The 13,985-nt window shown below is 34.9% G+C and overlaps 3 protein-coding genes across 3 annotated transcripts; all 3 read right to left on the reverse strand.

Moving 5' to 3' along the window:
* Window positions 1-2,182: 2,182 nt before the first annotated feature.
* Window positions 2,183-3,400, reverse strand: LOC148064857 (parvalbumin beta-2-like). The gene is made up of 5 exons (XM_087810210.1): window positions 3,327-3,400; window positions 2,967-3,034; window positions 2,743-2,875; window positions 2,537-2,646; window positions 2,183-2,453 (listed from the first exon to the last, which is right to left on the reverse strand). The coding sequence occupies exons 2-5, from the start codon at window positions 3,022-3,024 to the stop codon at window positions 2,428-2,430; spliced, it is 327 nt and encodes a 108-aa protein (XP_087666336.1). The 5' UTR covers window positions 3,025-3,034; window positions 3,327-3,400; the 3' UTR covers window positions 2,183-2,427.
* Window positions 3,401-4,772: 1,372 nt separating this feature from the next.
* LOC148064858 (parvalbumin beta-like) lies at window positions 4,773-5,522 on the reverse strand. The gene is made up of 3 exons (XM_087808646.1): window positions 5,455-5,522; window positions 5,010-5,142; window positions 4,773-4,923 (listed from the first exon to the last, which is right to left on the reverse strand). The coding sequence occupies exons 1-3, from the start codon at window positions 5,510-5,512 to the stop codon at window positions 4,773-4,775; spliced, it is 342 nt and encodes a 113-aa protein (XP_087664772.1). The 5' UTR covers window positions 5,513-5,522.
* A 3,151-nt stretch (window positions 5,523-8,673) lies between these two features.
* On the reverse strand, window positions 8,674-12,695 carry pvalb5 (parvalbumin 5). Its single transcript, XM_087808648.1, has 4 exons — window positions 12,635-12,695; window positions 10,509-10,641; window positions 8,861-8,970; window positions 8,674-8,696 (listed from the first exon to the last, which is right to left on the reverse strand). Exons 1-4 carry the CDS (start codon window positions 12,693-12,695, stop codon window positions 8,674-8,676), a joined length of 327 nt encoding a protein of 108 aa, XP_087664774.1.
* Window positions 12,696-13,985: the final 1,290 nt, after the last annotated feature.

Raw genomic sequence — 13,985 nt, forward strand, 5'->3', positions numbered from 1 at the left:
ACTGTATATTATATCACCAATACAACACTCCTAATGTGTATTCAAACTTCAACTTTATTTGAGTCGATCAATATTTGTTTCTAATGGACACAAATGTAGTTCAGATGAGTTCAGTTTATTTATTTAAAAGGATGATGTGCAGTTACATTAAAAAGGTGCTGCACCAGATTTATCTCAATGCTACTTTCCATCTGTAGTCCTCAACAAAGATGTAGACAGTTTACATGATACATCACATACAAATAAAGCTAGAACACAATAATATACAAACACACAGTACAATCTAATACTGTCATCAGCTGGTAAATATATAACGTGATCAACAACTGAAAACGTCGCCGACCTCCTTGATTATAAAACAGCTAGTTAGCGTCGACCTCTGAACAACCTAATCTCAGGTCTTGTTCGCGGGGCCCCTCAACAAGCCACGTTTGACAGTTTCCTGTGAAGTCGGAGCGGCCCCTGAGAAACTCAATCATCTGCTGCGCCGGCGTGTGTGAAAAAGAGCCCGCGGGGGACATCGGATCGAGCCGAGCGGTGCGACTTTACCTGGAGCCGCGGCATGATGTCACCGTGTCACGCTGATACCTGCAGGACTCTACGGTTACAGCCTGTATATCATTTATTCATTTACATTTGCTAATGTGTCCAGATGGAAGGGTTCGAGTCCTTCTTGAAGACTGGCAGGTGCTGTCGCTGCATATGTTTTTATTTTGAAATGTTGAATTTGCAGTAACTGAATCATTTAATTAATATATATATATATTATACTATAGCAATTATTTCCAAATGATTTTTTTCACACATACAGTTCAAATAATTAAAAAAAAAAGTTTTTATTCTATATGTTTTAATTTGTAGCATTTTAAACTCAATATAAAATATGCTGATGTCACCATATAATACCAAAAGAGTAACAAGCTACTTCACTGATCACGTGATCATCTGCCAGTCTCATGATTGGCTGAGAGTTTGACATTGAATTTAAAAACCACAAAAGAAATTAAATTAAATTTAGAAAAAATGAAAGTATTATTGGGATTAAAATACCAAACTCTATGTGTAAATAAACGTGCTCATTTGAAAATAAACGATTTTATTTAAATTATTTAAAAAACAACAAATAAATAAAGTTAATTCTATCAACATACAGATTATTTAATTAAATTATTAAATAAAAACTAGTTTAACCTTTCAATAAAACATTTATTTAATGTATTTATTAAATGAAAACTAATAATTATTCAATAAAAACTAATTTAACCTTTCAATAAAGAAATTATTTTATTTAATTATTTAATAAACACTAATTTAACCTCTGATTAAACAAATTATTTAATATAATTATTCAATAAAAACTTCTTTAACCTTTCAATAAACAAATTATATTATTCAATTGTAAGTAAGTAAGTAAGTCAGTCATATTTATAAAGCGCTTTCCAGACCAGTGTCACAAAGCGATTAAACAATCAAAACACAACTAAATAAAAGATATACTTCAAAGATCAAGATAACACCGAGAACAACACAGGAGTTCCAGAAAATCAGTTAAATTAAAACAAATTCAACCTTTTGATAAACAAATTATTTTATTTAATTATTCAGTAAAAAACGAATTTGATTCAATTATTCAAAACAAATTTCAATGTAAAAAAAAACAAAACAAGAACAACCATATTTAAATAATACAATTCTAAACATTTAGAATGTTAAATTAAAATAAAGTATACTTATGACACTGATATACGTCCATAAAAACGATTCAAAATGTATTTAAAGTGTATTTGAAAGACGTCATGCGAGTGTGTAGCGATATATCACAGCTTAATTTTTTTTTTAATCCTTTTTTAATCGCGTTAGAAAAACGTAGGTGACCTTTTGCCGACTTTACTATCAAGACTGGATCAATTAACTGCTGCTGAAATATACACAGAGCGACCCGTGTAGCAGCAATGACTCCATCTAGCGTCCAGAAGAGAGAACTGCATCATATGTGCGCCAGTGTTAATGTACATGAGGTGTTAATATGTCAATATTTAAGTGGCTATTATTGAGTGTAACACGAGAAAGGATCGTTTTTAATGCCTTTTAAATAGCAAATATATATAGATCCACTTATTTAATGGTGTGACTTATTGTGTCCAGTGTATGTTTTCAAACCCATTGATCACAGACCATCCAATAAGACCGTAGCAAAAGAACTTTTATTCTCTTCTACTGTTTGTTCCTGGAAAGTGCATCATAGATTTTACAGACAGCAAAAAATGCGTATTTTAAGACATGAACACATGACCGAGCAACATTCACAATCATCCGTGGACAGTGTGTTGTGTGTAGAGGAGGAGAGGTCTCTTCAGTATAAAAATTATTGATGAATGGGGGGAGGACTTTGTTGTTGTTCCATCAGGTGTTGGTCGAAGGAGCTTCTTATGCCTTCACCATGGAGGTGAACTCTGCGAGGGCGAGACACAAACAGTTAGTTTTTGTTTTTTTCTTTCTCAAGCTGAGAGAGAAGAAGAAGAATTTGTTTGTTCACCATCGATGCCGATCTTGCCATCACCGTCGGTGTCTCCGGCCTTAAGGAACTTCTTGGTCTCATCGTCGGTCAGGGCGCGTGCGCTGGCCTTGAAGTTCTGCAGGAACAGCCTGTGGATAGGGGTCGAAGCCAAAAGGTCAGCGACTTGAAAAGAGTGATGGTGTTTGAAGGGAGGGTAGAGGGGGGGTCGGTGTTCAGTGTCTTACTTCAGCTCCTCCTCCTCAATGAACCCACTCTTGTCCTGGTCGATTTTGGCGAAGGCTTTCTTCACGTCGTCGGAGGACTTCCCGGCCAAGCCACAGGCCTTGAAGAACTTTGTGTGGCAGAAGGTGCCATTGTCTGGATACCACCATGCAAAAATAAAATAACCACGATGTTAATGGCTACAGTAAAATAAAAATAAAAAAAAGGTTTTAAATCTTTGACTCACCTTTGCACCCGTCCAGGGCTGCAGCAACTTGAGCATCTACTAGTCCAGAGAAGGCCATTTTTCTTGATCTGCGGGAAAAAAAAGTCTTTATTAAAAAAGATGAATTAGGATTCAAGCTCTTTTTTAAAAGTGTAATATTTTGAATTTCTAGTCTAAATAATTGTAAGTAGCAGCAGCTCTTTGTAATGAATCAAAACAAGATAAGTTATCATATCTAAGGCACTCAATTAAAGCTTGAGTTGATACACATTTAAAAGTATTAATAAAGCACAAATACTAATAAAGAGAAAGTAGATGAAAAAGAAAAGAGTAGGAATAATTAAAGTCCAGTCGAAGGTTCAGCACAGAAGTTCCACTCACCTTGCGTTGGGTCTTTTTTTCTTCCCGTAGATGCTACAGACGCTAGAAGAGTCTACTGCAGTGATTCTCCCGGTGCCACCGGTGACCTTTTATAGTTCCCCTCCATTCGAAATTTGAGGCATGAGATAATCGACACCGTCGACATAAGGGGGGGTCGAAGGAAGAGGAGGAAAGGAGGGTCGGTGGTGGGGGTCAGAATTTGTCCCATGGCCAACGAGAAAGAAGATTCTATTTTGAGTCACACAAATGAAGACGCTTAAAAGGTGCGCTTGAAGAAGTCTTGGGCGACTCTAAGAATAGTCGTGTCGGGGGGGGGGGACAGTTTTGAAGAAGTATGATGAAGATTTATTTTTTTTGGTTTATACATTTTATTTTTTTGGAATCAAAAAAATGTTTAGTCTTTTGAAAAACTTTTATTTTTCTCTATTAAACTGTTTGAAAACGAGGCTTGTTATTCAGGTTAACGTGTTCTATAATAGCTCAGAGGCTATTGGGTGACAGCGATGAAATTCAGGGTTTCAGCTGTCGCGGGAGTGACCGTTTCTGGCCTACAGGGGGCAGCATTGATCCAAGTGGTAAACTAGAATGTCAAGAAAAAAAGTGGGTGAAATATTGCTTTAAAGATATATATAAGGAATTAATAAAAGCTGCTTTTTTCAGTCCTATCCTCTAATAAGTGTGTTTTTAAATGATGGTTGCCGGTTGGTAAATACTATACTATGCTGATGGAAGAGAAGGCTGTTAATAGCCTTCCTGTTGTCACAGCACATCATCTAATCGACTACGCAGCAGTTGGCCGAAGGGGAGGAGGAGAGAAAAAACTTGGATCCCGATTACTGTGTGACAGCTATCCATCGCAAACCCTTGGTCTATCTGGGAAGTATGCAAGCAAAGCCCTCGGGTGACTCCCAGTGTGTGTGCCAGGCCTTGGCCAAAGTCCCTCTTGAATCCCCTCGCTCATTAACCAATTATTAAACCCACTGCTGGGCAGGTCGGTTTAAACCCTCCGTCAGCAGGGGAAAGACCCCCCCATTGTGTCGAGATAACTGTTGCGAAAGGTGCGATGAAAAAAAGGGAGAAAAAAAAAGGAAAAAAGAGACTGACCTGGAGCAGTTTTGATTACACCAAAAGAGTATTTTATTCCTGGTTTTTCACTCTTCCTCAAAAGTGCATGCTGGCGTGGTACAATTTGCACATTAGTTTTCAGAACATTTAGCACATTTGAATACCGTTAGCAGTAAAAAAGATGTGTTCCATGTCTGGAAAACAGTTGGCAGGCAAACTCATAAATAAGGTATAAAAAATATTCTTTCAGCTGGTGGTTACTGAGCACTTGCAGAGGGTTTGCACTTCCACAAAAGTTGAGCTTGGTTCAGTTGGGAGCTTATGCCTTGACGAGGGCGGCAAACTCTGCAGGGAAAGAAAGAGGGGGATTAGTGGGTTTTCTTAAGGGGGTTTCAGGGATTTTTTGGTTGTTTTTTTTTTACCATCAACTCCGATTTTGCCATCACCATCACTGTCTCCGGCGGCAAGGAAGGCCTTGGTCTCCTTGTCGGTGAGAGCTCTGGCGGAGCTAGAGAAGTTCTGCAGGAAAAGCCTGAGAAAAAAAAGAGGGGAAAAGGAGTTTAATGCTAGAGGCTAATATTAGACAAGTATGTCAGTGGAAGGTGTTGAGTGTCTCACTTCAGCTCCTCCTCCTCAATGAAGCCACTGTTGTCCTGGTCAATGGTGGCGAAGGCTTTCTTGATCTCATCGGCAGACTTGCCAGAGAGGCCGCATGCCTTGAAGAAAGACTTGTATTCGAAGGAGTCGGCAGCTGGGGAGAGAAAAAGTGTGACACCGGAGCTGTTAGAGCTTGTCATCGCTGCAGCTCCTTGTTAACATCAGGGACCTGAGGCCCCTTTTTAACCAGTTTTTTCTCTATTAAATAAACATTTCACTTATATTTATGCTTTAAAGTGGATAGTTTGAGGGGTTTTTTTTCAATATAACTTGCATTTTATTATAGATGCACATGTTATGAATTACATTATTACAGAGCTTAATTAAATATTTTTTTAAAACTTTGAAAAAATACATATATTTTATATATATGTATATATATATATATATATGGGATGGAACTCACCAGAGCAGCCGTCCAGGGCAGTCTTGACTTGATCGGCGTTGAGTCCAGCGAAGGCCATTTTTTATTCTGTAAGAAAAAAAAAAGAAGAAACATTTAAAAATTGATTTAAATGCATTTCAAGTATATAATTTGAAATAAAAGTGAGGATAAAATTGTTCAGATGACTTTAATAATAAGGCAACATTATTGAAAGTATTTAGCTATATCCGTGTTTTAACCGGAAGCTAAGCTAGCTATTCACTACAAAGTAGCATCTTAAGCTTAACGATATAAAAACTTAAAAAATTAACTGCGGAGGTGAATACTGTTGTAAAGTCCTGCTATGAGATAAAAAATGATTTTTAAATTAAATAAAAAATTGTATCGTAGAAAAAGCGAAGCCGCTATGAGAGCGGAAGTAAACAAGAAATAGTGACGTCACGATGTTTTTTCTTTTTTCTTTTTTAAACGTCCGGTTGCAGACGATTTAGATTTTTAAAAAATGAAAAAATAATTATCCTCCAAAAAGGTTGAAGATCCCGTTCGAGTCCTCCTAGGATCCCGATGCTTTCTCTAAAGTCTGAGTCCGTTTTTTTCCTCTCTTAGTCCCGGGGAAAGTCCTGGGGCTCCCCGCTGAAGACCCCCAAGAGTCCACTCACCTTTTTGTTGCACTGCGTTGAGGCGAGTGAAAACCAAGAAGGGATTGAGTGAATGCCACTTGGACGTTCTGCCCTCGCTTATATATCCTTGAGCAACACCATTTACAGAACTTTGAGTCCCGGTATCAGGTACCCAAGATGCATGGGTTTCGAAAAAATGTGTCTAGTAGTGCGAAGCTATTTTTAGGCGAACAAATGAGGATGCTACCATGTGCGAGGAGGCCTATAGCTCTGGACGTGTGGAAACCTGATCGCCACTCGACGTCTTACACCCAGAAGATTTACGGCCAAACTTTTTTTTAAATGCAGATTTTGAATTTATCCCGGGAGGTGTTGTGTATTAAAGTGTGTGTGTGAGTGTGTGAGGGAGTCAAAAACCTTCAAGTTAAAACACAAAATGTTCATCATCATTGTTTCATCTTTTCTGTTTAGTCGATCTTGTTGCATTTATTTTTTTCATTTAAATTCATAAACTAAATAAGCGAATTAAAAGTATTTATGTGCTGCGGACTTCATTCAATAAATGTTTTTTTTAAGGGTTTGTTTTATGTAGTAATGTAACGTAGTATTACGCAACAATCGCACGTTTATTGACAATAAAAAGCTGCGAAATACACACGTGTATTTAAAATAAATACATTTAAAATGTTGTTTATTGTACTTGTATATGAAAGTATATCAGTGCCCCTCAAATACTGAATGGTTTGACATTTTTTGTTTTCTCTTATTTTATTATATAATTTCTTCAAACAATTAAATTCAATAACTCAAATTTGGAAACAAAAAAAATTAAGTTCATAGTTATTTACACAGAGTATAAAATTCCAATAATTTTTAAAGACTGTATAATAATGTAACAAGACAATACCAAACGAGTACCGAGATACTTGATCAAGCAGTCACGTGATCACATGATTGGTTATAGTTCATTTTTTTTTAACAACTTCAACCTTTTAACATATATTTAAAAAATAAATAATTCAATACAAAAAAACGTAGTAAACCTTTCATTATGAATACATTTTTTAAATTGAATTATTAAAAAAAAAATGTTTATATAGATATATCCAATAAATACATTAAAAGTGTTTAATGTTTTAAATGTTCTTATTGAACTGATATACTTTCATGCTTTTACTGTTTCCTTTTATTTCCTACTAAAAATGCTTATGTATCTCGTTAAAATAATTTAAATATGTATATATATGAAGTTTTGTTGTTTCCCTGTAACATGATGGTTCTATACAATATTCTTGTAACTATTTTTTTTTTACTATTTGTGTTTTTATATAGTTCATATATATACATGTGTATGTGTGTATATATACACATATTTCAATAAAATAACAACGGTTTATAGCAGATCAAATATAACAGCAAAAACGATGCAACATGTGCTCAGCATCAACAAGTGTTTCAACGGTTGTCCAGATAAACGGGTCAAATCTTCAAGTTTCCTCGCAGCCTCTCGCCACTAAATCACGACTGGACTTGTCGAAAATGACACTTTGGTGTCGAGAGCCTCGTGGGTGTCAGTTTGCTTCCTCGCGTCCTTGACAAGCATTTGACATGATAAATCTTGTTTTATGAGCAACTCTGTGTTTGAAATGTGGGCCACTGGATGTTGTTTATTAATCGGTCATGGTTATATTTACCTCGTACGTGTGTGTGATCTCTCTTAAGCGTGTGTGTGTGTGAGTGTGTGTGTGTGTGTGTGTGTGGCTACAGACGTGCCAGGAATGCAGAGTCCGTCCAGCAGAAGGCAGTAAAAGTCCTAATAAGGTCAACATGAACCCGCATTTTATTCATTAAAGCGTAACATTTGGACACACTTGTGTGTGTAACGTCACTTTTAGGAACTCAATAATGTATTATAACAGTTAAAAAACGAACTTGATAGACACAAAATAAATATAAATTGATTAATTAAATGGATTAATTCTAATTTTATGAATGAATGAAATCTGGTTTCGATGTGACATATTTACTTTAATTAGTATTTTTTGTTGGACTATCACGGTAAAATAAGTCACAATATTATTATTATTATTTATTTATCTTCTTCATGTCACCATCTACAAATGTTTTCCCTTTTTCCTGATCTCTTCAATTTTTTCTATTTTTAGCTGCTGATTATTTGGTTTAAAAATCATATTTGTAATATTCTGTATTCTTTACATACTTTTCTATTGTATATACTACATATATATTATATTTACATATTTTATAATAGCTCTCTTACTATAATATATAGTTTTATTGTTGTTTTTATTCCACTTTTGCTCCAAACGTAGCTGCCAGAATTATTTAAAAAAAACGTTTTAACTAATAATTCTAATTTTAACAAATATCTTGAGACACAATTGACATTTAATTGGATGTATCACACTTTCATCTTCATTTATACGTTGTTTTTTCCGAGTATGGAAAGAAAAAAAACCCGGAAAATAGCGACAAATCTGAGACAATGTATTACTTCACATGTATTCTTTATTTCCTACAGTCTAAACACATGGAAGGGGGGGGCAACAGGTCCTCTGGGGGTTCTTGTCTTAAACAACAAGTTTGACTCCAAACGAGTCTATTTCAGAAGATGACAAAACTCTGCAGAGGAAGACAAAAAGAAAGAGAAACGTTCAGAGATACATGATCAGAGCCACGTGTTGAGAGACAACTGTTTCAGCACTGACTGCTGGACAGCTCCATCAACCCACGCGCTGCTCTGTCACTGGAAGTTTTTGTTCGTTCTCATCTTCTTCTTTTTTTACCTTCCTCGCCGATCTTTCCATCTCCGTCTTCATCTGCTGCCGCCATCAGAGTCTTGGTCTCGGCCACCGTCAGCTCCCTCGCTCCTGGACAGAAGTTCTGGAGGAAGAGTCTGATGAGCAGATGACGTTTGTGTCGAAGAGAATCAACGTTAACAGAGATTTATGAGAATGAAACGTTTACATGTTGACCCCAAAATATCTGTTAGATGAAAAAGAAAGTTTCTCTGCAACTTTTTTTTTTGATAATTCTGTATGAATTCGATTAATTAAGAGAAAAAAAAATCGTTTTATTTTAAACTTTGCTCAGTATTTCTTGATTGATTGATTGAGACACATTTCTTTTTCCCACATTGAGGACATTTAAGTCACAGCAGTTACCAAAAAAAAAAAAACACACACAAAGAAATTATATTAAGACGTAATAATGTATATAAAATAAAGATAATAACCAAAAAAACAGAAATAATATTAAGATTGAATGAAATAATAATGAGAGCACAGTACAGTATAGTAAAGTACAGTAATAATACGATATAAATCCTAAAATAAACAAAATAATGAATTAAGAAATTGATAAATATATATACAATAGAAGAAGAATATTAGTGATGCATTTATATTTTATACAGTAACTCTTGTGAGGGCCCATTAAGCAAAAAATAAATGAATAAGGGGCAAAAATCATTAATATAAGACAAAAATGAAGCCAAATATGCTCTAAATATTGGCGAAAACAAAAATGTAGGGATACATTTCGGAAACAAAAAAACCACAATAATCATATTTAGACTAGTAATGAATAATGAAAAGATAAACACAAAATATTTTGTTTTAGTTTCTACATGATTTTTGTTCTCATGTATATAATAAAGTAGCAAAAATAATGAGAATAATGGGGAAACCAAACAAAAGGTTACTACAGATCTAATACAATTATTGTTTAATTGTATTTTTTATTACTTTAAAAAATACATATCGATATAAATCATATTATTATAATCTGCTTCAATCTTTTTTAGAAACAATAAATGTGAAAAAACATACGAATAATATTTCTGAAACAAAACCCCCAATAATCATATTTATACTTGAACTAGTAATAAATAATACACAATTAACACAAAATATATATTATTTTTATTTTTGAACATTACCTTTGACCTCATGAAGCAAAAAAAAAAATCAATAAATAAAAGAGAGAGAAAACCATTAATATAAAGGCGAAACCATTTGTAACCAAAAAGGTTACTACAAATCTAATAAAATTATTATTTAATTGTATTTTTTATAACGTTTAAAAATATGTTATTATATGTGTTTTTAATCTTTATGAGAGAAAATAAATGTCAAAACGGAGGTTTAAAGATCTGAAACAAAATCCCCAATAATCATATTAAGACTTGAACTATTAAAGAAAAATAAACACAAAATACTTTGTTTTAGTTTCTTCATGATCTTTGACCTCATGAGGGCCACATTAACACAGTCAAAAGTGCTTCATGTGGCCCCCGGGTCACACTTGAATCTTTTCTAAATTCCGACCACAGATTTCAGCGGCTCATCTTCCCTCGGGAAAGTTTAATCCAATTATCATGGATCAAGCGTCGGCAGCAGATCCAGGACCAGCTTCAGTCCAGTTGACACTCACTTCAGCTCGTCCTCCTCGATGAAGCCGCTCTTGTCCTGGTCCAGGACCGTGAACACGCTGATCCTGGTGTCCTCGGACGAGCCGCTCAGTCCCACTTGTGCGAAGAACTCCTTGTAGTGAAACGTACCTGGAACTACAAGAAGGTTCCTCTCGGTGACAAACTTCTCGTACCACGAGCGTTGACATTTGATAATGAACATCCTGAGGCAGAATAATGTCGACGCTGCTATGATGGAAGATTCAGAGCTTTCTTGACTTAAATGTCATTGTTTGTTTGTGTGTTTGTGTACCCAATATGTCCAAACATCAGCTTTAAAAGCCGCTGGAGTCGACTGTATCCTCTCGTCCTCAGTCATTGCCGGGATTTCAATATTCATTTAGCTACAGAGGACTCAATGATGTAATGACTAGCCGCCAGAAGTGTAGTTCCAACACAACAGTAGCCTTTTTTTTTAACTAATATAAAATATTTAATAACATTGACGGTACAGTTGTGTATTGGCAATAATCTAGTGATACTCGGTATCAACAGAGCAATGATAAAATATATCGTGATACTGTAGTAACAAGGTTATATGCGTAGTATTGTCCAGTACTTGACACTGGTGTTGCAGAATTTACAGACCACATGATTCTTGACAAATTCATAACAGCAAAATATGTCCAAAAATCAGCTTTAAAAACTGCTGGAGTCGACTCCAGTTTGCACTTTGTTATCTCTTTGCACTTCTTTATTTGAACTTTGTTCTTGTTTTTGCATTTATGAAGCTTCATGTACCTTGTATTGTCTGCTGTGAACTGGAAACCTCATTTCCCAAAGGAGCTCTCCAGCGGGATTAATAAAGTCTGTCTAATCTAATCTGTATCCTCTCGTCCTCAGTCACCGCGAGGATTTATTTATTTAGCTTCAGAGGATGTCATGACTACTTCCACATAGTGTAATTTGGAAATAATATTGGCATGTTCATTGTTAATGTAAAAAACAAATAATCTTTATTTTAAACCATAAAATAACAATTTAAATAAATTCAATGTGATTTGAAACCTAAACAAAAACAACGATCATGTCTGTAGAAAATTGGTACACTATAGTGAAAAAGAAATACTGCGATATATTGCCGAATCAATACTTTCTAATATTGTCCAATTGAAAAAACTTTATTTATTTATTCATATTTTTTATATTTTAAAATAATTGCTTATATTTTTTTTAAATAAAGAAGACAAAAAAATCGTAATTTTTATTGAAAATCCTTAAGGGACTTAATATAAGTTAAGTTATTTAAGCTTCAGTTTTATTATTTACTTTTTATGTTCAGAAAAAATGATAATAATCATCTATAAAATGTAAAGATAAATTAGATTAACATCACTTAAATGAAAACGATGATAAAAATGTTTAATCTAAGTATTTGTTCCATCTTACATGAGTTTAACTTATTTTATTTTTTTTTACAAATATACATTTAAAAACGAATATTTGTGTTCATTTTTGTGCATTTCTATGTTTTTTATTATTATATTATTATTATTAGTCTTATTTTCTCTTTGCTGTTGAAATCAAAATAAAGTAGATTTTCTTGCCTCATATTAATGTTAATTCTGTCAAGTTTTATTCAGCATTGTATTCACAGAAGTAACTTCCTTTCATTACACTTTAAATCTTTAAATTGAACAATTGATCGTCATTACATTATCACGCGACGATGACATTTCGCCTCCTCCTCGTGGCGTGACTCGAAGTCTATTCTTCCTCAAGATAAAAGGTCGCACAAGTGCTGACATTTGATTTCTCTTCCCGAGCTGCCTCTGTCCCGTCATGCAAACATAATTGCTGGCGATAAATAATGAAGAGCTCCGGGACACGAGGAACTGCAACGGCTCGTGTGATTTTTTGGCTTCTTCTGTGAGAAGCATCATTACTGGGGGTGGGGGGGGAATCTAAGTGGTGACAACCCTCCTGTCGCCGGCTCGCCTGCTGGGTAACTGTTCCCAGTGTGAGGGCGACGGTCAGGTTTCCCCTCTGGGACGTAGGTGGTGCTGATCAGGTGAAATGTTTAGTCGATATACGTCTAAAAAAACATGCATTTTACATGTGCTTTTGTTGGTGGTTACGCGTGAGTCACCTTGACAAGTGTGGACCGCAGCCTTGATGGCTTCGTCGCTCAGCATCCCTGCAAATGCCATGGTTTCTCGAGAGCCTGGTGGGGGGGGGGGGGGGGGGGGGTATGGAGGGGGAAACACACAAGTATTAAAGGTATATTTAAAAATATCACTCTTCAGCGATGGATGAAGAGTCCCCCCACTATAGGAGCTAAGAAAAAAACCCAAGAAAAAGTTGATTTTCTGCAAACATTTCACTTTTTTCTGCTCATAAACTCAACATATAAACAATCAGATCAAGTGAGACACAAAGAAATAAAAGTACTCACTGTTATTCAGTTCAAAGACGCTCCTCTTGACCCTCAGAGTGTACGACAACAGTCTCCTGCAGGTTTTCAAGATGCACAAAAGCAAGAGAGAGCGACCTGACGTATCCTCAAACCAAGGGAGGTTCCCATCATCACGCCAATGGATGCCTTCTCCTCCTTCTCCTCCTCCTCCTCCTCTTTCTTCTTCTTCATCAGTTCATCGGAGCGGATGATTTTGCTGCTAGTTGTCTTGCAAAACGTCATCATAAAAATATTTTTGAAATTAAAACATTTGATTTAAAGTTCGTGCTAACTATTGTTTTTGACCTCATTTCTGATATCATCATTTATTTATGGTACTTTTTTAAATAGTCTAGATCGTTTTTTAGGAATTTAGCAATTCAGTATTATTTTTTAAACATTTTTTTATTGATTATTGCAGTGACAAAAATATTTCGAAATTACAACATGGGATTTAATTTAATATTTATTTAATTTACCATTTTCTTGTTCGTTCCGACGATTGCTTTGATAATATTCATGATATCATCATTTATTTATGATACTTTTTTTTAGTAGTTTATGATAGATTACTAGGACTCAACGGTTCAGTATTTGTTTTTCAAACATTTATTTTTGCGAAGTGAACTTTACAATATAACAGAAAAAAAGAGTTAAAAGAACAGTTTTGTGTCACATTTAAACTTTTCTTTTTATTCTTTCAGATAGAATTAAGATGTGACAGTGTCTTGTTGTTTACTTCCTTTCTCTCCATTTTCTTTCGTATAAAAGGGACAAAATACGAGGAAATAATACAAAGAACACTTCTCCCATAATGCATGGTCGTCAAAAAAGACGGTGATTGTATAGTTATATATAATTAATAGACAATTCTATCATCTTAAGAATATATAAACTACAAAAATATGAGGTAATTCGAGTAAAACCATTTTTGTCTCACCATGGCCTCAAACTCTACAGTATGTATTGCCACAATAACAAGAAGACAAAATCATGTGATTCATCATGGTTGCTGTATTCACAAAAGTGTAAATAATTCACAAAT

The sequence above is a fragment of the Callionymus lyra genome, chromosome 15 (genome assembly GCF_982586985.1).
Source record: "Callionymus lyra chromosome 15, fCalLyr1.hap1.1, whole genome shotgun sequence".
Classification (NCBI taxonomy): domain Eukaryota; kingdom Metazoa; phylum Chordata; class Actinopteri; order Syngnathiformes; family Callionymidae; genus Callionymus; species Callionymus lyra.

Coding starts and splice junctions, on each gene's coding strand:
- LOC148064857 (XM_087810210.1), bottom strand. CDS start 3,024: ATGGCCTTCTCTGGACTAGTAGATGCTCAAGTTGCTGCAGCCCTGGAC. Junction 2,876..2,966: donor AGCCCTGGACGGGTGCAAAG/GTGAGTCAAAGA, acceptor GGTGGTATCCAG/ACAATGGCACCTTCTGCCAC. Junction 2,647..2,742: donor ATTGAGGAGGAGGAGCTGAA/GTAAGACACTGA, acceptor CCCTATCCACAG/GCTGTTCCTGCAGAACTTCA.
- LOC148064858 (XM_087808646.1), bottom strand. CDS start 5,512: ATGGCCTTCGCTGGACTCAACGCCGATCAAGTCAAGACTGCCCTGGAC. Junction 5,143..5,454: donor TGCCCTGGACGGCTGCTCTG/GTGAGTTCCATC, acceptor TTCTCTCCCCAG/CTGCCGACTCCTTCGAATAC. Junction 4,924..5,009: donor ATTGAGGAGGAGGAGCTGAA/GTGAGACACTCA, acceptor TTTTTTTCTCAG/GCTTTTCCTGCAGAACTTCT.
- pvalb5 (XM_087808648.1), bottom strand. CDS start 12,695: ATGGCATTTGCAGGGATGCTGAGCGACGAAGCCATCAAGGCTGCGGTC. Junction 10,642..12,634: donor TGCGGTCCACACTTGTCAAG/GTGACTCACGCG, acceptor ACCTTCTTGTAG/TTCCAGGTACGTTTCACTAC. Junction 8,971..10,508: donor ATCGAGGAGGACGAGCTGAA/GTGAGTGTCAAC, acceptor TCTGCTCATCAG/ACTCTTCCTCCAGAACTTCT.